The sequence below is a fragment of the Panthera uncia genome (genome assembly GCF_023721935.1).
Source record: "Panthera uncia isolate 11264 chromosome B2 unlocalized genomic scaffold, Puncia_PCG_1.0 HiC_scaffold_25, whole genome shotgun sequence".
Taxonomy (NCBI): Eukaryota; Metazoa; Chordata; class Mammalia; order Carnivora; family Felidae; genus Panthera; species Panthera uncia.
Genome location: NW_026057581.1, coordinates 21,039,752 through 21,065,278, shown reverse-complemented (window position 1 = coordinate 21,065,278; position 25,527 = coordinate 21,039,752). Strand labels below are relative to the sequence as shown.

Genomic DNA, 25,527 nt, shown 5'->3' with positions numbered 1-25,527 from the left:
CATTTTTTTTTTTTACTTTTTGGTGCTTCTTGATGTTTGTTTGTTTGATTAATAGATAATAGTCACTGACATTTTGTCACAGTCACTCCTCAGTCCCTAAGCAAGAGATTCTTAAGAATAAGTGGTCTATAGTATCATTTCATCTATCACCATTCGTCTGAAGCCAAAGAAACATACAGTACTGAGATAAGATTTTGTTCTATAGCACTGAACAAATTCAGGGAATTTAAGACTCTAAGAAATAAAAGTTAAAGTGTCAGTCATCATTTCAATAGCTCTTAATGAACCGACATCTATGCTGAGGCTAATGACATGTGTAGTCAATATTAGTAATCAGTACTCGCTTACCATTGCAGATCCAACACGGCTGACCTTGATGGGGTTCCCTCTACCAGAAAGGTCCATTTCTGCTCTATCCATCACATACAGGCAAGCATCAAGGATGCCATCCTCAAACTATTTGGGAAAAATTAAAAAATAAAATGAAAAAAAAAGAAAAAGAGAAACTTCTTAATATCCACTTTGCAAAGCTGATATTTTATGCCAAAAAAAATTAAAAGAAAGCACAACAAAATGTCCAGGAATGTGTGTTTCCTATATAGCCATTATCCATAATCCTTAGTATGAAATACTAAAGTAGAAGGAAGAAGACATCCTCTTTTGTTTTTCAGTAAAATGGATAAAAACATACAAGGAAGCTAGGAACATAAAACAGGACTACTAAAGAGCTGGTATACTCAAGGACCATGAACCAACTTGAAGCTCTTCAGAAAACTGTACAAGTTAATTTAGAAGATTTCTCCAGCATGTGGGCTCCAGCTACCAAGGCAAAGGAATGAATGATTTACCAAAGTAAGGCCAAAGCCTCGAGACCTCAAAAGTAACATGAATCCTTGTGCTTTTTGAAAACAAATGGCTCTCAGGTACATCACAGGGAGGTACTTTGGGCCTGTATACCTTGCACTGGAAGTAGTAGGAGACCTCGTGTCACAAATGTCTGCCCAAGGTCTCCCTTCTTTTAAAACAAAGTGGACTCTAGGGTCAAAGGGCAGGCAAGAAGGCCTGGAGAAAGTTTATATTATCAAGGGAACAGCCTGGTAGTCTGCTCCATTGCAGAATCTCTGTGTTCTTCAAGATGTTTCAGGATCCCCTACAGAGAGCAGCACGGGAGGCTGTTCATAGTTGATTTCCTTAGAAAGAACTACTGACCCCATGAAACACCACGATTTTCTTTTAAAAGAAAAGGAGGGGGACAAGGACAAAATAGTAATAAAAATGGGGATATTTCACCTATACTGCACCTCACTGTACAAGAGACTTCCCTGAATATAAACACCTTGCATATTATCCACCCACGTACCTGTGACAGAAACCATAGTCTTAATGGCTAATAACCATGTAGTTCTTTATTAAATCCAGTTAGCATACCAACTTTGTGTGCACCCTGAACTGATGGGATGGATGCAGTAAAGTAAGGGCACTAGTTCTTCAGGTATATAATAAAGAACTCATTATTCTGGTTCTTATTAAGCACCATTTCTCTGTCTGTGGGACATGAAGCAGTGAATTGAAGAGGTAAAGAAATAGTTATAGGACTAGTTGTTTCTCTGCATCACAGCAAACTACTGGCTTGGCTGGTTACTTGGACTGAAAGACCCATATTCATGGGACTCTGGTGACAACAGACAGATGGTGGCTGTGCTCAAGGGGGTATACCCAAAAACTACTCGGCATGTTGGCTGAGGAGTGTCCTGATCATGCTTGGGACTCTTTCCTAGTCCTACTTGTTACCCACCTTGGTGAATTTTTTCTTATTAGTTCTCTACATAATGTCACTTTGGGGACATAAATAGAATCACACCTACACATTAGGATTTAGAACACTAGACAATAGGCAATATCATGGATTGTATGTCACTCAGGAAGGGAGGGCTTGTAACCAGGGAGCAAGGTGGGGCTGCAAAAGCAGAAGAACACACAGATGATCCTCTTGGCAGGACATCAGAAATGCAGGTGGGCACGTGATTTCTCAGGAGTCCGGGTGAATGAGCAGGACATAAAGTCAGGCAGACAAGGCAAGAACTAGTGATGACACAGGTCCCAGTGGCCAAGCTGGAGCAGGGGTAGGGGATGCAAGGGGAGCCCACATGGAAGTCAAAAGAAAACATGAGAAGCCAAGAAAGTATCATGGGACCTGGTGAGGCCGGGTTCCATGAAATGTGCCCCCTAGATACCCAGAACAATGGTGCAAAATTCCCATCAGCTCAGCCAAAACTCTCTACGAAATAACACATTCACCTTTTCTCATGTTGCTAAGAAGGAACCTTTGCTGAACCACAGGACAATGCATTCATTTATGGTAATATGGTAGAAATATCAGTCACTTGTTCCACTGTTAAAGATACCAAGCTGAAATAGTTTGAATTATTGAATATCTAAAATGGAATATCATTTGCTATTTTATATCCAGGCAGTCATGTGAGATGGCAGTTGATAAAATGTCTCAAGGCAAAAGTCCAGTGGGCCCTCCTTTGATGAAATGGTGACCGTCTTTTCTAATTCTAATTTCCAATTTTCTAGTATCTTATACTAACATTTAAAAAAGGTGATTTCTTTGAGTTGAGCACACACCTTGCAGTTATCATTATCAAAACACTTTTCCTTATAAGAAAAAGAGAAATTTAGTCTATTCGATGTTGAAGAATGATGTCTGAGCTAATGAGACTTCTCTGTACTGGATGACAAGCATTTCTCACTAGAATGCCATGTTATCCATAGAATCTCTGATCTCTGGAATGTTGTAATACCTGAAGAGACGTGATTGCAGTGGCTAAATTATGCAGTTGCCTTTGTAAGTCTCTGCTCCTAGGCTGCTTGGAGCCTCAGATCCTGAAAAGCAGGAAATTCATGTCTAATATCCACATATGGTGCCTTGCAGTGAAACATGTGACAAAAAATGTCGAGGAAAAATGTCCTTGACAGTGACAAATTGTAAATGCCTCACCTGACCATAGCTCCAGCTTCTAGTCTTGATGTCATTGAAGTCTCCATAAAATATAACCCCGATGTCATTCAGGACATACTCTTCTCTTTCTTTATCATCATCCAGATACACAGCATCCTCTGTGTCAGAATTTAAACATAATGATAATTACCAAACCAGACTGTTTTTATAGACTTGTAAGTGTGTTCTGGTCCTAAACTGCAATTTAATCAACTAAATGAAAAAAAAATGTCTTTTGTTTCCACTAAAGAGAGCTCATTTCCCAATATGTAATTTCAGCAATGGTGAACCTAATCAGTGGCCGAGATCAGCATGTAAAGGATGGCATTTGTCAGCAAAATGCTGACAAACTCTGGCTTTAAGTTCCAAGCAGCACAATTAAATTGACATGTCTCATTAAACATTTTTAAGATTCTGGGACATCAGTAGTTTCAGAATCAAAATTCCATGATGCAGATATGAATCTATAACACAGAGTGAAGAATAATTTCCAAGCTATTAACGTTAATAGAAAACTAGCCGAACTGAAATGATTTTTAAAACAAGTGTGGGGCATATTAGAATACAGCATGGTCTGTCATGCCTGGTGTGTGTGGCCCATCACTGACAGGAGGCAGGCTGGGGGTCATCTCCTATCAATGAACAATCCTTTGTGAATGTGTTGGTAAGTGTGTATGCCTGATTGGCCTGCTGAGTCAGCTTCTTCCATCGCAAGGACTTTTCTTCCCTGTGGCTATAATCTCAGAAAGGCCATGCTCCCCATCTGCATACTTAGTAATCAGCCTGGTACTTATTCCCAGGCCAGGTATGAAAGCGGCAAAAGCATCATTAATAAAGGCAGGGCAATGCAGATATAAGTTATACTCAAGTCAATTTGCATGTCTGGAACAGGGGCATGTTTGATTCTGATTGGGGACATGACTTATTATGTTTCTCTAGCCCAGGTCATACCTGCCACCCCTATTACCTTTTGGGGACTCTTTCCTCCTCATTACATGATAAGACTTTTAGCACTCTCTTTGGAGTGGCTGTCAGCTTGGCTGCACATTAGAATCATCTGGGTAGATTCAAAAACTTCTGGTTCCTCTTAGAACTCTAAATTAATTAAATCAGAATCTCTGGGGGTAGGGGAGATCCAGGCATCAGGTGTTTTTATTTATTTATTTATTTATTTAATTAATTAATTTCACGCATCAGTGATTCTGATATGCAACCCAAACCGAAAACAAATGCTCTAGCCCTTTGTTATCAAAAAAATTGTTGAAAGACCAGTGGCATCAGTGGCACCTGGAAGTTCATGAGAAATCCAGTCTCAGGCCCCAGCTCAAGACCTACTGAATCAGAATCTGCATAGTAACAACACCTGTAGGGGATTTACCTATGCATTAAGGTTTGCAAAGCACTGTTCAGTCCAACCAGCTTAGATCCCCATTCTGGGCTACATTATAACTTTGCTTGATTCTTTGGAGAATCCTTGTTCTTGTCTTATCTCCAATACTTTGTTCTATCTTCCTCTTTCTTCTCCCTTTTGCCTACTATTTGCCTGGTTTCATGCAACTGTAAACAAATATGCACACACACACACACACACACACATATTTATGTGGATACTAATATCCCATAAACTGCACACATTTAAAGTGTACAATTTCACAATCAAAATAGTAAACACACCCATCACCACAAAAATGTCCTTATGTCCCTTTGTAATCCTGCCCTCTGGATTCTCTCTCTGACCTACCACTCCTGCCAGAGAACCCCGAATATGCTTTTGGTCATTGTAAATTCATTTGCATTTCCTAAGATTTTATACAAAAAGAATCCAGTGTCTACTTTTTGGGGGTTCTGGCTTCTTTCACTCAGGCTAGTTATATGAAATTCATCCATGTCGTATGTATCAATGGCTCATTCATCCCAAAGCCATTTCATGTTTCCAGAACAATCAGAGTCACATGACAAATGTGCTACGGGATTCCCTCCACCCTGGCAGATGTGAGCTCTGATGCTTCACACAGGCCTTCCCAGGTCTGGAGGCAGAATGCCATGGTTTTACAGCAATCTCCAATTAGGCAAAGGCCCCTAAACTGAAATGAGAGCTTCATTTCCAAGTGGAACAAACCAGGGACAGTACATAAAGGAGTGCCAACGGAGTCTGAGGTCAATGTTTCTGAGTAGAGAAGCACAAAAGAACATTTTTAAAGGAAAATAATGTGAGGGTGTGCTTGAAGGGGCAATGATCATTTACATGCGAAGTCCTCCACCAAATGCAATCAAAATATCCTGAAAAGTAAAGGCCACGTTTGTTTTCATTCTTTTATGATAGTGGTTTAACTGTTGTGACCATTGTAATGATAACATTGTAGTCAGATGGGTTTCAAATGCCTATTATTGAGATCGAAATCTCTTAAGATCACTGAGGTCTAGAAGTGCCATTTGGGAATGCTTTTTTAACATGTCATTACAATATGAGATGTTTATGGCCTTGTCCTATAAGCTATTAGAAACTGGATTGTATTATAGAGCCACTGTAATTTAAAAGATTGATATAAAAATAGATTAATGGGCCAAAATAGAGAGCTTAGAAATAGATGTTACTATATGCATGTTTCTATGAAATTAATATGTGGTAAAGAAAATATTATAAATCAAAGAAGATGACTGGAGTGTTTATTAAATTCAGCTGAGAAAATTGGCTGTGTGGGAAAGGTAAATTTTCTGTACATCAAAATAAATTGAAAATTAATTTAAAATCTGAATTAAAAAATAGAATGCATAGGAAATTTAAAATAAAAATTTAAATTATTAAACAATAAGTAAATAAAAACTTAAAAAAAGAAAAAAATAAATTGAATATTTGGTCTCTAGATGAAAAAGTTTTATACAAGCAAAAATAATAGAAAAGGTAAAAAAGGACATAACTAATGTGGTTTTTTAGTATAAATATAAAACTTGAATTTCAGATACAATAGAATTTAAAGTACATAAAAAACTAGAGAAATATGTCCAACAACAGAAAATGTTAGCATATTTTCCTTATATGTAAAGAATTTCAATAAATTGATGAGAAAGTCATAAAGTGCATTTAAAGTCAGCAAAAGGAAAACCAGTTCACAGAAGAGAAAATGCACATAGAAAACAAATGTATAAAAGCAATTTTAACTGAGTAGTAACCCAAGGACTGCAAAGGTTTACAAATAAATTTTTATCCACAAAAAATATAATTTCAATCTATTTTCATTCTTCTACAGATAATATTTTTTAACTTGACTTTAAAGTTTGGATTTTTCTTTGAAGTTTGACATTTAAACAGTTTGCATCTAGGTGTGGGTCTTTTTTTTTTTTTTTTTTTTTTTCATTTACCAGGTTTGATGCACTATGATCCTTTATAGTTTGACAATGTAAGTCTTTCTTCAGCTTTGGGAATTTCTTTCCCTTTTATCTTTGACTATTTTATTCTTTTTATTTTTCTGCATTTTCTTATAATAAAGTGACCTTTAGGCAGATATTAAATTTTCCCGATGTCTTCCATGCCTCTTATCATACTTTCCTCTCTCTCTCTCTCTCTCTCTACATATATATATATATATATATATATATATATGTATATGTATATATACATATATATATATATATCTGTATATCTATATATCTATATCTATATCTATCTATATCTATGTGTGTGTGTGTGTGTGTGTACACAAAAATATGTATGCAGTATATAAGAAAGTATGATAAGGTGCATAGAATATGAATATATTTTATTCTATATATTTTACAGTATTAGGGGTAGGAGCAAGAAAGAATACCATCTCCAGAAGAATTGGGGAATTCCTGGAATAAAAAATGGTTGGATGAAGTTTGATTATCCATGTAATGGGCAACTATAGTAAGGCATTGGGAAGATCTTTATATACTACTACAGAAGGATATCTAGGATCTCTTGTTAGATAAAAAAAGTGGAAAAATATGTATATAGTTTGCTACTTTTTATCTAAGAAAGAAGGGAGATAAATAGGTAAGTAGGTAGATACATATTTATATAAATACACATATGTATTTACATTTTTAAATGTAGAGATAAGCCAAAAATTAACAAAGTTATTATCTAAAGTGTAGGAGGGAGGGGTAGGAGTTAGACTTTCTTTCTGAAGTATCTTTATTGTTTTTTAATTTGACTTTGAGGTTATGTAAATGTTTTGTAAAGTTATAAAACAAAACTAAATAGAAATAAAAGACAAAGCAGTTTCTAAATAAATGAAGCCAACATGAAACAAATGAATATGGCTCTAATAGATTAGTGGCTTTAACAAAGAGAACTATTTCAAGTTACTTTGGTTTTATTTTTTAATTAATTAATTAATTAATTATTTATTTTTGAGAGAGAAAAAGAGAGGCAGAGTGTGAGTGGGGGAAGGGCAGAAAGAGGAGACACAGAATCCAAAGCAGGCTCCAGGCTCTGAGCTGTCAGCACAGAGCCTGCTGCAAGCCTCGAACTCATGGTCTGCAAGACCATGACCTGAGCTGAAGTAGGATGCTTAACCAACTGAGCCACCCAGGTGCCCCTATTTATGTATTTTTTTGAGAGAGTGAGCAAGATAGCACAAAAGAGAGTGGGCATTTGTGCATGAGTTGGGGAGGGGCAGAGGGAGAATCTTAATAAGGCTTCATGCCCAGTGCAGAGCCCCATAACTTGGGGCTCAATCTCCCCATGGTGAGATCATGACCTGAGCCGAAATCAAGAGTTGGACACTAAACCCAGTGAAGCCACCCAGGTGCCCCATGTTTCAAGTTACTTTATTTAAAAAAAAAATTATTTTGAGAGAGAAAGTGCACACAAATGAGCAGAGAAGGGGCAGAGATGGGGGGGGGGGCGAGAGAATCCCAAGTAGGCTCTGCACTGTCAACACAGAGCCCTAGGCACGGCTCGAATTCATGAAACTTGAGATCATGACCTGAGCTGAAATCAAGAGTCGGATGCTTAACTGACTGAGCCATCCAGGCACCCCTCAAGTCACTTTAAAACAGAGTAATTTTACTATATATCTGCAGTAGAATATAACATAAAGACAAGAAAAACTGTAAAATAAACAAACAAAAAAAAGAGAAAGTAAACTGTTTTAGTAACCATGTTGTTACTGATAATATTGATATTGTTATTTTGAAATGAATATGATATAAGCAATCATGTTAATGGCATTAGAAGCCAAGATTTGCAGGATAAGAGAAAAAATACATATGTAAAATCAAAGAAATGGAATTTGAAACCTCATATTTTAATTTCAAGCCACTTCTTACCTAGTATTCTTTTGCAAATCATTTTAGATTTAGTGCTATCTTTCCTCAATTGTTTTATTAATTTTTTTTTTAATCTGGAGGGAAGGGCATTCTTTTCTTTCTCTCTCTCTCTTTTTTTTTTTTTTTTTTTAGTGACTTACAGGCATGCTCTGACGGTACTGCAGCCTCCAGAAATGGGTATCATAACTCCTGCTGTTGCAGACTAAGAGCTGGACCGATTTTGAATAAGAATGAAAGGATTAAAAAAAATCTGACTTCAAAAAGAAATTTTTCTTTAAAATCTTTGTAAAATGGCTACAAGACTGACTCATCCTTGGAAAGCATCATAACTGAGTGAGGTTCACATGCTTGCTGACCCTCCCAGTGCCATCCATTTCTAGAAGTTCCCTATCTGCTTGTGCATCCTCTCTCAATCTTATATGCACAGTCTTTTTTTTTTTTGACTCCAGAGAAAGAAAAATGTATTGAATAAATAAATTTAATACATAAAATTATTAAATAATTCTTTTAAAAGTGTAACTTAATCATGTCAAGGATAAAGCCAAAGAACTTGTCTGAAAATGCTGCCTGGAGCCTACTGTGTAAATGCAGGTGTTTTGTAAAATAATCTTGAAACTATATATTGAACGTGTTTGGTCGGATTGCATCAGGTTTAATTTGTTTTGTTTTTCATTTGAAAATGACTTTAGCATTGATTCATTCCATGATTACCACATTCTTCCATTAAGAGATGTAAATCAGTGCAGTAATACTTCAGAAGTCTTAAAGAGTATGAACTTTGGGGTTAGGCGGCTTCTTTGTTTCTTCTCTGTCCATCCGTGTCAGTTAAGATATTTGTTTCTAAGAAATCCTTTGATGTTTTAAGCCAGAAATTAGTTTCATAAAGCTATTTTTGAGTATAGTTTGTGTGAAGGAAAAATATTTAGCTTTGGTAATAACTTTTCCAAGCTGACCCTGCTCTAGCAAGATATTTTTCAGTGCTTTTATTTTATTAGATTATGTATTTTTTCTGAAATATTTTGTAATAATTAACTTTTTTTGGTATTTGTTCCATATGAAAGGTAGTTGGTCTGTAATTAAATTGCAAATCTAAAACCACTGTTAGTTTTGTAATTCAAAGTATAGGTAATTTTGTCCTAGTACATCATCATTCCACCTGCTGCTATAGCTGGGATCCCATTGATCTTCTAGCTACCATTCATTTCCTCACAGTTCACAAATGAAGAATGTGAAATTCAGTGAATGCAGTTACTAATCTTATTGGGGGGATGAATCTCATTTCACCAAAATTAAATTGTATTTGCACTAAAATGATGATACAAGTTGATGGCACTCTCTGGAGTTGGAAGAACTCCTCACTTAAGACTCCAAAGTGGCTTATTCAGCTAAATTATAGGTGACTACTCTTCACTTTGTTCACCCACCGGGGAGTGTGATTTTTTTTTAATGTTGAAAGGTGGACATTCTAACTGCTGTCAAATATCTCTGTTTTAGGAAGACATAACAAGAAAATTAAAAAAAATATATATGAAGGGAGATACTGCTTATCTTTTCCCATATTTTTGTATTTATTCTTTTATGGCCTTCAAACACATTTTTGGAGATTTGCTTTCACCATGATTTTTCATCAACAAATATTATTAAGATATTTTTTTCTATTTCTACTAGTCCCTGCAATACTATGAAGTGTTTCAATCAAAGCATACTATGATAGTCAGAAATCTAATTCCATTATAATAAAATATCAAATAAAAGGAATTTATAAAAAAATAAATTTAAGTTGAAAATATCCTTAATAGCTCATAATGCATTTTCTCTTTAAAAACTACGTTTTCAACTTCTGTCCACTGAAAAGAACTGGAAGAAAAAACCATTGCAGTAGCAGTGAGTCTCTTGAGCCTAGATTATGGTCTCTAAGTATCATTCTTTTCTCTCCCCTCTCCTTACTAGAAAGTACCCAGGTTCCTTAAGAGACATGACTCATAACAAATCTGGGTCAAGGATTGTACAAGACCATTTTGAAATACTTCCTCCTACCAGAAAATAAAGAGGCTATTAAAGATTCTAAGAGTCACGACAAGGAATCAGAAATAAATTTGAAGGGGCATTCACTGTCCAAAAAGAAGACAATTCGAATATGAAAAAGAAGTCACTGCAAAGGATTAAAACACAAAAAATTTCAATATTCATAAATTTATAGTAATTTAAACAAATTGGTTATCTTTGCAGGGTGCTAAAAACCAACTCATTATTCTGATAACTTAGAAATAAGGAAAGAGACACATATCTAGACTTCTTATATGAAAACTACCTCAAGGCAACAAAATAAATGATGCTAATAAATGCAGAAGGAATGGTAAGATTAGAATATCACCATTTTTGCAATCGCTAATGAAATAATGAATCTAGGCTTTGTTAAAAGGCTAGTGGGGAACTTCATAATGGATGGATAAGATTGACAAAACCTAATCCTATTGATAAATCTAAATATCACTAAAAAAGTGACAACCAATCATTATGTATCTCCTGATGGGATGGATGCCCTGAGAAGCATACAGCATGACTTACATAGTATTCTTGCTTTACCTCCCCAACCCCCGCCCCTGCCACAAAAAGAAAATGTTTCTCTTTAAGATAAATTTGATTGAGTCTCAGATCAAGCTAACTGCTTAACAGAAAATACAGGGGCTACAGAAATGTTACATGACATCAGGAGATAGCCTAAGATGTGGCAAAATCTTGATAATCATTGAATCTGGGAGATATATAAATAGATATTCACTGTACTATTCTTTCTATTTTTGAGCTTGTTTGAAAACTTTAATAATAAAAATAAACCTTGCCAGAGGGCATAAAAGAAAACTTGAATAAATAAGAAAAAAATTTCAAAATGTTTCTAATTCCTGTAAAGATTCAATATTGTAAAGATATAAATTCTACTCAACTTAGTTGATATAGTCAATGAAAACCCAACGAAAATTCTACTCAGATTTTTTGAGAATTCCGCATTTTAAAAGTTCATCTAAAAAAGCAATGTGAAAAAATAGTCAAAAAATAAAATGTTGCAAATGAAGAAATATTGAGGAACTTTTCTCACTTTGGCTCTAATTTATCCATTTTGATATCCATGCCCTTTGCCATGTAACCAGTCATCCTATCTAAAGGTAGAACATCTCCCTTTTTAAAATATTTATTTATTTATTTATTTATATTAATTTTTTTTAACATTTATTTACTTTTGAGAGACAGAGTATGTATTGGGGAGGGGCAGAAAGAGAAGAAGACACAAAATCTGAAGCAAGCTCCAGGGTCTGAGCTGTCATCACAGACCCTGATGTGGGCTCAAACCCATGAACAGTGAGATCATGACCTGACCTGAAGTCAGACGCTTAGCCGACTGAGCCACTCAGCTGCCATTAGAATACCCCCCTTTGGACCTTGGAGGTTACTTTGGCTAAAGGGTGTTAGTCGAAGTGATGCAGGCAGGGGTTTGAAATGTGCTTGCACACTTGACCATACGCTCTTGCATTTCTGCCATCATCATGAGAAAAAAACTGTCCTAGCAAGCCCACTAGTCACAGAAGGATGAGGGACATATGGAGCAGAACATCTATATAGCTGTGTGGTGAGGAGTGGGACCTTTCTGGCTATTCTCATCTGAAGGAGAGCTGGCCAGTTCAGCCCAGCTCAACCACAGACAAGTCCAGGATCCATGAGACAAAGTGCTTGTTGTTATAGACCAATGACATTTTCTGGTCTACATTTAAAACTTATTGCAATCTTTTTTTCTTTTAAGTCGATTTTATTTATTTTGAGACAGAGAGAGCACACGTGTGTACACGAGTGGGGGAGGGGCAGAGAGACAGGGAGAGAGAGAGAATCCCAAGCAGGCTCTGCTCTGTCAGTATGGAGCTCCACGCAGGGCTCATAAACCATGAGATCATGACCTGAGCCAAAACCAAGAGTAGGATGGCTAAACATCTGAGCCATCCAGGTGCCTCTTTCTGGTTCTTTCTTATATAACAGTCATATATATATATATATATATATATATGTGTGTGTGTGTGTGTGTGTATGTGTGTGTATATATATATATATATATATACACACACACATATATATACATACATATATATATAGCATTACTATGCATTACTATGATTACTAAAGCAAAGTTAGAATGAAAACTGATTTTGACGCAGTAATAGAAAAACATATGCATAGAGCTAGATGTATATTAGATCTTAGTAGATGATAAACATGGCATTAAAATCAACAGGTAATGATACATCTGATCAATAAATGATATTTTGACAACTGGCTCTTCCTGTGGGAAAAAAATTTCAGTAAGACCTTTTTTCGAACTAATAGAAAATTTGTCGATAGATTTAAAAGATTCATGTACATCTCTTCCTGCCATCCCTTAACTCACCTAAATTGTCCCAGATATGAACAGGTCCAGAAATGCAATACTCAATCAATAAATGTATTTTAAAAAGTTCAACTTCACTAATAATTAGAGATATACAAACTAAACCATGAGATGTCAATGTAATACCATATTTTGCCTATAATATTAGCAAATATTAAAACAATTGATAACACCTGGTGTCGATGCAGGTATGAAGACAAGGATATTCTCTTGTACTAGGGCTTTATTATAAACTACAGCAGTCTTTTTAAAGAGTAATTTGGCTGTATCTAGGCAAATTTATTTTTTTTAAATTTTTGTTAACATTTATTTATTTTTGAGACAGAGGGAGACAGAGCATGAACAGGGGAGGGGCAGAGAGAGAGGGAGACACAGAATCTGAAACAGGCTCCAGGCTCTGAGCTGTCAGCACAGAGCCTGACGCGGGACTCGAACTCACAGACCGCGAGATCATGACCTGAGCCGAAGTCGGCTGCTTAACTGACTGAGCCACCCGAGCGCCCCATCTAGGCAAATTTAAAATGTGAATTGATTTTGACCAAGCAACGACATTTCTATGTATTTATTCTACAGAAATACATTTGTTTAACATCTATGTGAAACATTCAATACAGCATGGTATGCTATAGTGAAAATAGGAAGCAATCTAAATATTTGTAAGCAGGAGACCAAATCAATTATGGTACAACCACACCCAATGGTTATTAAAAAGAATATGTATGCACTGATATAGAAAATTCTCCAAGATATATTATGCAAGGAAGTAAAATATAGAGTAACATGCACAAACAATTCCACTTGTGTTTTAGAAAAATCCAAACTCTATAGAAATATATACTTATAGCAAAGTATCCAGACAATACACACAGTTAAAGTTGGGTTTTCTGTGGAGGTTCTCAAGGATCAGAGAGTAGGTGAAAAGGAAAGTTAATGTTTTACCATATATATGACTACATGTATATATTTGAAAAGGGTAATGTATTCAATTAATTGTCAATTAAAATTAAATCCACTCAAAAATGCCACTCAAAAATCAAAAGTGTTTGTGATATGTAGATCTCTGAGTTCCTTTTATGCTTTCATTATTTTAATTTCTATAAGGCTTTAATCATCAGAAAAGAGTTAGTTTTGAAACCTAAAATTTTTTTTTTAAGTTTGGGGTGCCTGGGTGGCTAAGTTGCTTGAGCATCTAACTTCGGCTCAGGTCATTATCTTGCGGTTTGTGAGTTCAAGCTGTACTTTGGGCTTGCTGCTGTCCGTGCAGAGCCTGCTTTGGATCCTCTGTCCCCCCCCCCAACCACCACCACCCCTCCCACCCCTCTCCTGCTCACACTTTCAAAAATAAACATTTAAAGAAAGTTTTTAAAAAGTTAGTTTTAAATGTTGCATTTAAGTGAAGCTATTTAATAAGAGGTTAAGATCAACTTTCAAGTACCAATTTTTCTTCTTATTAAATAACCATCATATAACCATACTTTTCCCCCCTTTAAGTGTCCCTGCACCCTTTTCTTCCCAGCACAAGCTAGATTAAGCCTTGTTTGCTCAGTTTCCTGTGGATGCTGTAGTTAACATCCATTCATATGGAGATTATTCTGTGATTTAGTTATTAAATGAAAATGTATGTTTTTAGTATTTACCATGTGCTAGGAACTTACTGAGCGTGGTATAGAAACCAATGAACTCATTAAAACTCATAATGTCTCTGAGAGGAAAGCATCATTTTACAGGTGAGGAAACTAAGGAAGAGTAAGTAAAGTATCTTTCCCAGGACCATAGTGCTGGTAAGAAGTGAAGTCAGGAATACTAAGCTGTCTCCCAGGTAGACTGTGACTCTTGGGTCCAAGGCATCAGGTCTCTGTATCCCCAGCACAGAGTGCCTGGGAATGTGGCACAATGAATACGCCCTGTAAGATTGAGAGGTGGGGACAGATATCTGGAGCTTAGAGAGTGAGAGAAGAAGAAAGTGAAGGATTTAGTTTTGGGCTTTGGGTTATTATTGATGGGCACTTATAAATTTAAATGGCAAACTATGAATAAGGAGGAGTTCTGAGCTCAAGATTAGGCTACCCTTTTCCTTCCAGCAGGTGAATTAAATCTCACCTCACAACCGGAAGGCATAATCATGAATCCACAGCAAGGCAAGGAAGTCAAGTGGGAAGCCTTGATTTTAATTTTAAATTTATTTATGATTTTAAAAGAAGATTGAAGGTGGAAAGCGGTGCTTTCTTTCCCCCGTTTTTATTCAGATCTGTCACTTTAAAATATAGTTGTCCAAAGCTAGGATAAAAAAAAAAATACATCACCATGGAAACTCCAAAAAACTCCCTATGTTTGATAGGCTAACAAAAATAGGAAAACTTAATCATTTGTCTCTGGAGATTTCTGTTGTTGTTTTGGGGGGAGTTATATTTACTTTTTTAAAGAAATTTTAATATGCTTTAGAGGCATAGGAGGTTTTACCAGATCCTGGGGTGAAAATTGGTTCTCTACCTTAGTAAAATAGAGAATGCTACTAAAAGTAAAAACAGTGACAAATAACTCACTATTCTAGAAACCCATCAGTTTGAACTGTTAGAAAGCACGTGTGTGTGTGTATGTTTGTATATAAGTGTAGGGATTAGAGCTATATCTCCCAGGTAGGAGGAAGTAGGTCTAAATAGCTTGTAGAGTTAGCAGCAGCACCAAGGACTTACTGACAACCTCTTGATCCTAAGTGACCTCTGGCAAATAAAACTCAAGAAGAAAACAGATTCCACATGGTGTCATTGGTGAATGTGGCATGATACCTCCATCTGCCTTATCCATAGCTCTGCCACCAGAACAGACCTTCAACATGCTTTGTAAATAACTTTCCAGGGTGACTAATGTGAAGCAAGTAGTAAAGAAGAATGATCTCATTTATTTTACTATTCCTTTGATGGGAATAATGGAGCAATTAAAAAAAAACAAATACTGTGGGCTGAGAAATTTTGGTATTCATTTATAGGGCTGATTTCAGGCCCCCTTGGAAATTACCACTCACCTCCCCATACCCAAAGAAAGTAGGAATTTATAACAAACAGGTAAAAATGAATGCTAAGCCTATTGATTTTAGTATCTGTGTAACTTCTTTGGGAGAAGGAGGGCTATTCATCACTGCCTGAGCTGAAAATTTCTTTTGCTTATTTACATGCTATTTTAAAGTTTAAGCAAGTCCCATTTCCAAAGTCATTAAAGTCAAGCTCCACAAAGCGAACTCACGGATCAAAGAAAACTACAGTGCCAGGAATTCTATCATACAAGTTCTCTCCCAAAAGACTACCTACCAGCTTAAATCAGAGTTTGGTTTTGTTTCTGACCCTTCGGAAGAAATAATAGCTCAGTCCCTTCAAAAGGGCAAAATGTGTCACCTTTTTAGAGAAGAGAGTAATTTTAAGTGAGGGGATTAGGAATAACTTTTACTTGCCTCCTCTTTCTATAAAAGCTGAGCGTCACTGAAGGAAGAGGGAAGCCATATTGGGTGAGGGTAATCACTCTTCAAGGGACTGACTTCATCTGCAGAGCAAATGTGACTCTGGGTTGGTGTCATCATGATACCTTTTCCATCTCAAAGTAGATCAGAAGGGGTGGTGAACTCCAGCAGGCTCTGCGCTCTATAGGCATGTTAAGGAATCACTTCCCGCCAGGAAATAGTAAATCACATGAAAGAACAGCATTTCCAGAGCCTGTGCTTTTGTTTTTCTTCCCGGGGAAGGCTCCAAAGCCACTGTCTTCCTAAAATGATTCAATATAGACAATTTCAAGGCCTGCCTTTGTACCCATTAAGTCTGGAATAAAAAGAATCCATGAAACACAGGCAAGTAGTTCCTCAACAATTGGGTCCATTTCGTTCCTTGCAAATATGTTGCATTACATTACAGCTCAGACCAGCTTGGGAAGTTTACTTGATTTGTGCTAATTTGCTAGTTTTGCTGGTTAAGGACTTTTCAGGGTACTTAAATATCTTCAGAAGGTAGACTATTATTCATAAAGCAGTTCTACAAAGAAAATGTCAGAGTTTTGTTACTTAGCACATATCCTCAAAGGGAGTCTGTGCCCTTGTTGGCATGCTTACTTTTTTTTTTTTGCAAAGAAAACTGTCGTTTGATCTTATAGCTATCAACCTGGTTTTATTTTTATTTATTTATTTATTTATTTATTTATTTATTTATTTTTCACAGCAGGACTTTCCAGTGTTGAACATCATAGAAGCTTCCCAGCTGGCACTTACTTCTTGTTACACAAGATGGGATACCAATGGTTCTGGTTTTCAAAATAAAAGAGCTTATCCTGACCACATCAGAATATCCAAGTTTTAGCCCCAAGTGTGTTTCCTAATTTTCTACAGGACCTTGAGAAATTTATCTAACGCCACAGAGTCTATTTTCTCTCTTGAAATGTGAGGCTCATAATTCTCTTCCTTATTCCCAGAGTGGTTGTTATCAATTCAATTCAGCACACATTCATTGAGCATGAACTTGGTGCCTGGCACCATGCTGGGCTGAATGAGAGAAGAATCCTATTTTCTTTGCTACACGAGGCAGAGAGATACCAGCTTTGAAGAGTAGAAACAACTATGCACAGAAAGACTGGCAGATGTGTGTGATTCTGGATTAGACCCTCTTGACTCTGCTCCTTCCAGAAGCATCTCATAAACACCTTTGGACCTTGATTCTGGAGTCATCTGAATGTCATCATAAAAAATGTCTACTGCAAATTCCCTTCTGACCACAATGCCATACCGAGTAATACTCACTTGGTGGAGAAAGGATGAATAAGCCTCCGATGTTTCAGACACTTGCAAGATTGATGTATGCTATTTTATTAAATAGAGGTTTTGAATAAATAAAGGCTTAAAATTTTCACATAAGCTTTAATAAAACTTCATAAGGAGTCAATTAAGCAACTATCTGATTGCTATTTGATGCAAATACTATTGAAGAGGCTGGGAGGGCACAAAGATAAGCTACTGACCCGTCTCTTCCCATTTTCCGACTAGGCCAAGTGCCCCATGATATGATTTGTTGTGCCATGACTTATTTTAGTATTTTTTCACAATTGTAATTCATGTTTATTAGTAATTCATTTGTGAAATATTTGTGGAAGCTCTATAAGGTCAAAGATTGTCATCTTTTTCACTGCCATATTCCCACTGCCTAATTCAACATTGACCCTTAATATTTGTGGATGAATAATTAATATTGTTGTGCTACCTATGAGTACTTCTGTTGTCATGGGAGAAAAATATACCATCAATATTTGTGGATTGATGGATAATGGCTCTAGTCTGAGGGCATAAATTCTGAGACCCTGAGCACAAAGGACTCCAAATAAAGGGGTGTTGCTCTTTCTTACTCTAGGAATACCAGATCTGGTCCATTACTACATTCTGTATTCAAGGGTCTAAAAGACCATGTATAATTACAAAGTATATAGTGTAAAAAGGAATGTCATAATAAAATAGAAGCTGGTCATATTTATTTACTGTGTGTTAAACATATCCAGATATTAGAAACTTATTGATATCTTTACACCAAATTTAATTGATTTCTTTGTTTAAAGGAAAATAGAAAAGTCATATTGAATAAAAGGTCAGAAATACCAGATGCTAATTTGGTGTCAGATGCTGAGAGAGAGAGAGAGAGAGAGAGAGAAATATACATACACTTTGCCCACAAATTCACTCCCACACACACCATATATGTTTTTGACTTTCTTCAAGATGGTAAGGTGTGAGATTACATTTACAACTTATCTGATGGTAGGTTCAGTGAACCTAAAAAAGCATTTAGTTAGAATTATTATATCAGTGCAGTAAACTTTTATTAAACATTAGGTATGTACCAGGCACTATGCTAGGTGCTGGGATACAAGGTTGAATGAGGGAAGGGAAAATAAGCAGTGGGGAATGTGGGGAGAAACAAGTTACTAAAAGAAGGAAGACTCACTGGAAATGATTGGTGTCCAACCAAACAGAGCAATCAAATACTGACCCTGAGCACTAAGAACAGGTATGGCACACCTAAATCTTTTAGAACACACTATGTGGCACTAATGCTAGACTACCAATCTGGAACACCCTGAATTTAAATAAGGAAATACATTCCATTATCCAGAGCTCTTGAGCAATTAGAAAAATAAGATGAGTTCACAATAAATGCCCAACTCATTCCTGCTGCCTTTGTGAGTACAGTTTTCTCTCCAACAGCCTGGAGAAGGGTTCCCTCATGGAATGGATCTGAAGCCTGGTTACCACTATTAAATTAAAAAAAAAAAAAACTGACCAATAACTCTCCCTGCATCCGCCCCTGCCCTCACTAGTGTGGTATTGCTATTGATCCCCATTAATGATTTAGTGATTAAGGAGAATAAATTGCCTATGAATGCAAAGCAAGCTGAAAGGCCCCCAGGAACCCAGCTGAACATTCTTTTATCAGTAAGTACTGTATGTGCCTGTAATTTTCAACCCAGTGTCCTAAGCCACCTTGGGACGTCACTTCCACATCAAATGCGCTGTGTTTTCAGCATCTTGCTCACCATGCTCTATTTTGTCAACTTCTGATTTCCTCTTTTCTTATCTTTTCCACTTAGGCAATGGCTCTCTTTTTACCTACTACCCAATTACCAGACAATATTTCTGTGAGTCCCTTGTTGTGAATTAGCACATGCAAGCACAGAACTGGTTGGTTGTCAGGTTACAGTGCATTTGGTTGTGCGTGAGGTCCATCACTGGATTCCTTTTTTGGATTTTATGCCTCTGCTTCCAGGCTGGGAAAACCACCCAGCGAGTGACGTGAGGAGGTGACGTCTTTCTCCCATTCCATAAAAATTCCCTTGGAGACCTCTGTGAGTATTAATATAAGAATGTAAAAGGTATTATTTTAAAAACTGGCACCGGAATTTTTCTGGAGGGAATGGTCTTGGGAAAGTGTGTAGTTCCCAAAAGTCTCATCGTTGGTGGAGCCCAAACAACAAAATTTAAAAAGCCTGCTGAACCGCTCTGCATGAGAGAAGAAAGACAATCTGCTCCCAAGAGAGGATGCAAGAGGAATTTGGAAACAAGGAGGAATGGGAGGGGAAAGAGAAGAGGCAGTAAGGCGAGGAGAGACTGGGATTGGGTTTGGGGAGGAGTTGGTGAAATTTTAGGTGGAGTAAGTACACTCTCCTACATTTTGTCATTACTGTTTTGTGATTGGTCTGTAAACCCATGGTTCTCTAAGTGTGGTCCTTGCCCAGCAGCACGAGCATCCCTTGGGAATTGGTTAGAAATGCAATTCTCAGGCCCCACCAGACATACTCAATCTGTGGGTACTGGGCAGAAATGCTTTGACACGCCCTCCAGGCCATTCCAATGGGCTCCAAGTTTGAGAAGCAGTCAGTCTTCCCTCCTCTCATCCTCCACACCAAACTGCAGCCAATGTGTAGACACACAAATGTCCTATGTGACCTTTTTTGATGTTTCAGAGGCAGCACAGATGTTGGCACTGGGAGAAATCAGATTCTGGGAGGTGGAGATACCAACAAGGATATCCCCAAGTAATTTGCAGACATGTTTGGACATTCACAAGCCAAGGAACTAAGGCAACTGTGGTGGTTTTCCCTGTGTTCTGGGGAGCAGGGAGGACCCACCTGTCTTGTCCCTGGAATAAGCCCGCTTCTCACCTCCAAACTCTCAGACTTTCTCTATCAAGCCTCCAATGCTCCCCTCCTTGCTTTTGGTTCTCAGCAGATGACTTTGCTTTTCACATTGCCAGGAAAAACAGAATCACAAAATGTGAACAACCTCATCCTCCTTCCACTGAATCTAGAAAAGTGGCACACTTCACCCATCTTCCACGTTGTTCTTGTCACAGTGGAGGATGGACAGCTCTACCTATCAAGGGCTCTTCACCTGTTCCCTGGCTCCTACCCATTCAAGGATTTCATTCCTTAAGTCAGTGCTTCTCAACCTTGGCTTTAAAAATCACCTGCAGGGGCACCTGGGTGGCTCAGTTGATTAAGCATCCGACTCTTGATTTCGGCCCAAGTCATGATTTCATAGTTTGTGAGATCAAACCCCACATTGTGCTCTGTGCTGACAGGATGGAGCTTTCTTGGAATTCTCTCTCTTCCCCTCTCTCTCTCTGACCCTCCCCGCTTCATGCTCATTCTCAGTCTTTCTCAAAATAAGAAAATAAACTTAAAAAAATTAAAAATCACTTGCAGACTTTTTCAAAAACCCTAAAGCCCATGCTATGTGCAGACCAACCAGGAAGTCTGAGACATCTTCAGGTGATTCCAATATGCAGCCAAGGTTGTGGACCACTATCCTCTCTCTGGGCAGTAAACTCATCTTTTCCTGATTTGTCTCCATCTCCAGAAAATTGTGCCTACTCTATGCTTAAAACAATTCTTCATTGACCTTCATATCCCACCTCTGTTTTGCAGAGAGTTTTGCAGAAAATGGCAACACCTGTTATCTCCACTTTCTTACCTCCCATTATACTGTAGCCAGCACCCATCTCTCTGGCTTCTGTCCCCATCACTGTGGTAAAGAAATCTTTCCAAGTTCCCCAGCGACTTCCATATTTCCACAATGTATGGCCACTTTCTGTCCTTATCCTATTTAACTCATCAGCCGTATTCCAAAGAACCAATTACTGTTTTCTTGAATTAATCAATCATCCGGCTCTGTGACACCAGGCTCTTCTGATTTCCTTTAACCCCCTGGCTACTCCTTCTTGGTCTCCTTCTCCTTTGTCTAGACTCTAATTGTGGATGATACTAAATCCATGTTTGTTCTTTCTTTAAATTTCCCTGCTAGCTCCTGATAGTGCCCATATTTACATACCAACCTCACTCATTTCCTTAGAGCTCTAGATTCACTTATTCAAGTGCCTACTTGATGTTTTCACTTAGATATTCCACAGATATCACAAAATTAACATTTCTAAATATAATTCCTAGTTTCATCCCTAGATCTTCCTCTCCACTTCCCTCAGTCTTCCCAGCTCTGAAAATGGCACCACCACCAACCTAGCTGGTCATATACCAGCCACCTAGAGCTATTTTGGACTTCTCCCTTTCCTTCACCTCTCATGATAACCCTTCTGCAATTTCTGTTCTAAATCTAAAGTAGATCTCCAACCTATCCCTTCCTCCTCATCTCCACTGCCACCACCATAGTCCAGTCCATCCATCATCATCTTTGTCCTGGGTCACAGCTTCCAAATTGATCTGTCTAGTTTTATTCTCACCTGCCTCAAATCAGTGATACCTAGGGAAAGTCCCTCTGCTCCTTTTCTGTAATGCAGCATCGAGTTCTGGAGCTACATTATCTCTGGACTAGGTGACTCCTTCTGAACAGGGAAACCTGGAAGTTGCTCACCAGGGATACAACTGAAGACCAAGGCAGTGATCAGGCAGTAGAAAGTTATTAGACTCTACACCTCCTGAATAATTCTCCTATAAACTCAATACATCAGGCATATGACTAACCCTTTTTATCTCTGGAAAACTGGCAACATAAGTTGAAATGCATGTAAATACATACCCTCTGATACACAGGTGTTATAATCCAGAAAATCTGCAAACATACCAAATTTGGGGTAAATCGTATCATTTTATAAACCCCTTAGGGTGCTAGATAGTTACATGAAGTTATATGATTTTCTTTTCGTAATGCAAAGAAAGTCAATATCAAATTCCTAGTTTATTTGTTTTACAAATATGAAGTTTTCAAATGCAATTTTTTTTTTTACAATTGGCCATCTCCCACATACTCCTCCATTTCAGTCTCCTTTGCTAATTCCTTGCCTATTAGACACCCCCAAATGCTGGTGTCCTTTAGGGCTAGATGCTATATCTTCTTTCCTCCCTGTATTTCCTCCCTATGTTCATATTTACATCTCCCAGATTTGCATCTCTGATTCTCATCTTCAGATTCACATATTGAAATACCTACTTGCCATTTCTGCTCAGGCATCTACAGTTATGTCCAACTCAACATTTTCAAAATCTTAGTTTGTCTCTACAACCTCACTCCCCTCATCTCTATAAATAGCACCGCATCCCCTCCATCACAGAATGTTTTATATCTGGTTGACTAGATTACTGTAAATAGGAGTGCACCTCTGAATGGCACATGGCCCCAGTAACATCTCCTATTACCATCAACCTTGGACATCTGTCTCATAGATAGGATTATCAGGGACAAGATGATGGGGGTGGTGAGCAGGGAGTATAGGATTAGCTCAGTGCCATCTGCCAACGACACTGGAACTGAGAATTCAAAGAAAAGGGCAGTAGGATCCAGATTTATGTTATATACGAGTAGACAACATTGCTGTTCACTTATTATCTACCCGTAAATGCAGCTCAACCCTTATTCAAATGCAACTCTCACAAACAATGGTCATTCAAAATCAGCAAAAAATGTAGACTTATTTGGGAAGACATTGGAGAGCAATACACATGAGGTAAGATAATGTGATAATCTGTCCTATATCAGCTTTTATAAGTTTCATTACCTTATTTCTTAAGATCTAAAAGTGCACTTTCTCCCCTTAATGCTGTTGCAATGTTTGCTTTTGCCTCTGGAACTGAAAATCAGCTCCATACCAAATATGAAGCAGGGGGCAGATACAGAAGGGCAGAGATGGTCATGGGGGGAAAATACTGTGTGTAACTAAGTTTTTTAAATGGAATTGGGAGAAATCCTTGGACTTTGACCTATTTTATTTGAATATAACTGGATTAAGCTTCTGTAACAGACAGAAAGGAATACTCCAAATAGTAGTAGAGATTAAGTTGTATTATATTAAACTAAAGTTACATGTTTGTACATCCAAAGTTATGGCTTATGAAATCTGCACCCACTCTTAATATATACAAATTTATGGGATTCTTTTAACATTCAGGCTTTCTGTTCTTAAATTAGGAAGAGAAAGAAGTTAGTTTTACTATAGGCAAGATCAACTTTATCCTATTTTTCTGAAGCCAGATTACACAGATCCTAAGAGTTTTGAAAGTCAAGATCAATAAGCCTATTTTGTTTACAGAGTAATAGCATATACACAGAAGTGACACCATCGACACATCACTCCACAATTTAACTAATTGTGCAACTTCAGGCACTCCTCAATTATGTCCTGGAATAAATGTGTAGCAGCATTAACTTCATATACACAGGTTTTGTCCTTATATACATTAAGGACAAATTTCATAGTTTTTTCTGTCTTTCAACAATGCGAAACTGTGTGTATAGCAAAGGGACATATCTTGTAGAATAATTCTGCTCTCCTTCCAAAAAGAGATATACTGGAAAAATACGAACTATTTTTTTTATGAGAAAAATGCTTGCCCCTTCCTTACCTTCACACCAAGGATTGAAGAGAATGTATGTGTCTGTTTCTGGGTTTCGGCTGGTGCGGAGAATGCCGTAGGGGGTCCAGACAGCAACATACATGCGGAATTTCCCCACAATGCACTCTGGAGAAGACTGGATGGACAGCCGGACAGACCTGTCCTCTCTCATGACAACTTTGGCCCCCCACTTGCCTTTCTGCAGCTGTGAGACGACAGGAACTGGGATGTAGGTTCCCTTATTCTCCTGAGGGTAGCGACCTGTGGGAAGAAGCATTGAGATAATTTCACAAACCATTTTTGTTCTGACTCTGTCATCTTATGGCTGAAGGCTAAAATAATTAATTAGAGTTGAAATCATAAGACTTGGGTATGAATTTCATTTCTGCTACCAAGTTGCTATGTGATGTTCGTTGATTTTCTGAACTTCTTTGACGCTATGATTTGTCATGTCTAGATAAAAAAAAAAAGAATAATGATAATTACAGGAATTTTTGCTCGTTGGCTAGTTGATGAATTCAAATAAGATGTAGCAATAGTAATTTGGGATGCAAAAACATAACAGAGCTTATAGGGTACTGTGAAGTTACCATTGCCTAAAATGCTACCCTCTAAAAAGTCAGAATTGCTATTTTAGGGAGATAGGCAAATGTTTTTGGGTTTATTCTCGATACAATTTGTTATATTACCTATAACAGGATTATATTTATAGGTTGCACATGTAGCCATTTTCACATTCAAATGAAACATGTGTTTATTGCCAGTCTCATTAGTGATTTAGGCTTATGTCATGGGCAAGAATTCAGGCTCCAGAGGCAAATTGTCTAGATTTGACTCTTGGCTCTGCTACTTCCTTACCCTGGCAATTTCTGGCAAGTTACTTGGCCTTTACAAATCCCTATTTCCTTCTCTGTTTCTTCATTGGTACATGAGGAGAACAATATTACCTAAGGATGAAATAAAATAACCCATGTATGATGCTTTGCCCATAATTTCTCATGCATAACCAATCTCAGCTGTTACTTAAATAGAAAACTAAGATCCCCAAAAGCAAGGGAATTAAAAGCAAAAATGAACTATTGGGAACTCATGAAGATAAAAAGCTTCTGCACAGCAAAGGAAACAATCAACAAAACTAAAAGGCAACCAATGGAATGGGAAAAGATATTTGCAAATGACATATCAGACAAAGGGCTAGTATCCAAAATCTATAAAGAGCTCACCAAACTCCACACCCAAAAAGCAAATAATCCAGTGAAGAAATGGGCAGAAGACATGAACAGACACTTCTCTATAGAAGACATCCAGATGGCCAACAGGCACATGAAAAGATGCTCAACGTCTCTCCTCATCAGGGAAATACAAATCAAAACCACACTCAAATATCACCTCATGCCAGTCAGAGTGGCTAAAATGAACAAATTAGGAGACTCTA

General features: G+C 37.4%; 1 protein-coding gene across 2 annotated transcripts in view; it reads right to left on the bottom strand.

The window, feature by feature from the left end:
• Positions 1-25,527, bottom strand: part of F13A1 (coagulation factor XIII A chain) — a 163,801-nt gene that overhangs the window by 92,966 nt on the left and 45,308 nt on the right. For both annotated transcript variants that reach the window (XM_049654887.1, XM_049654888.1), the window contains exons 4-6: positions 24,102-24,353; positions 3,005-3,123; positions 349-456 (exon numbers count right to left, since the gene is read on the bottom strand). In XM_049654887.1, the coding sequence (XP_049510844.1) occupies positions 349-456; positions 3,005-3,123; positions 24,102-24,353 (479 nt within the window). The remainder of the gene's footprint in view (positions 1-348; positions 457-3,004; positions 3,124-24,101; positions 24,354-25,527) is intronic.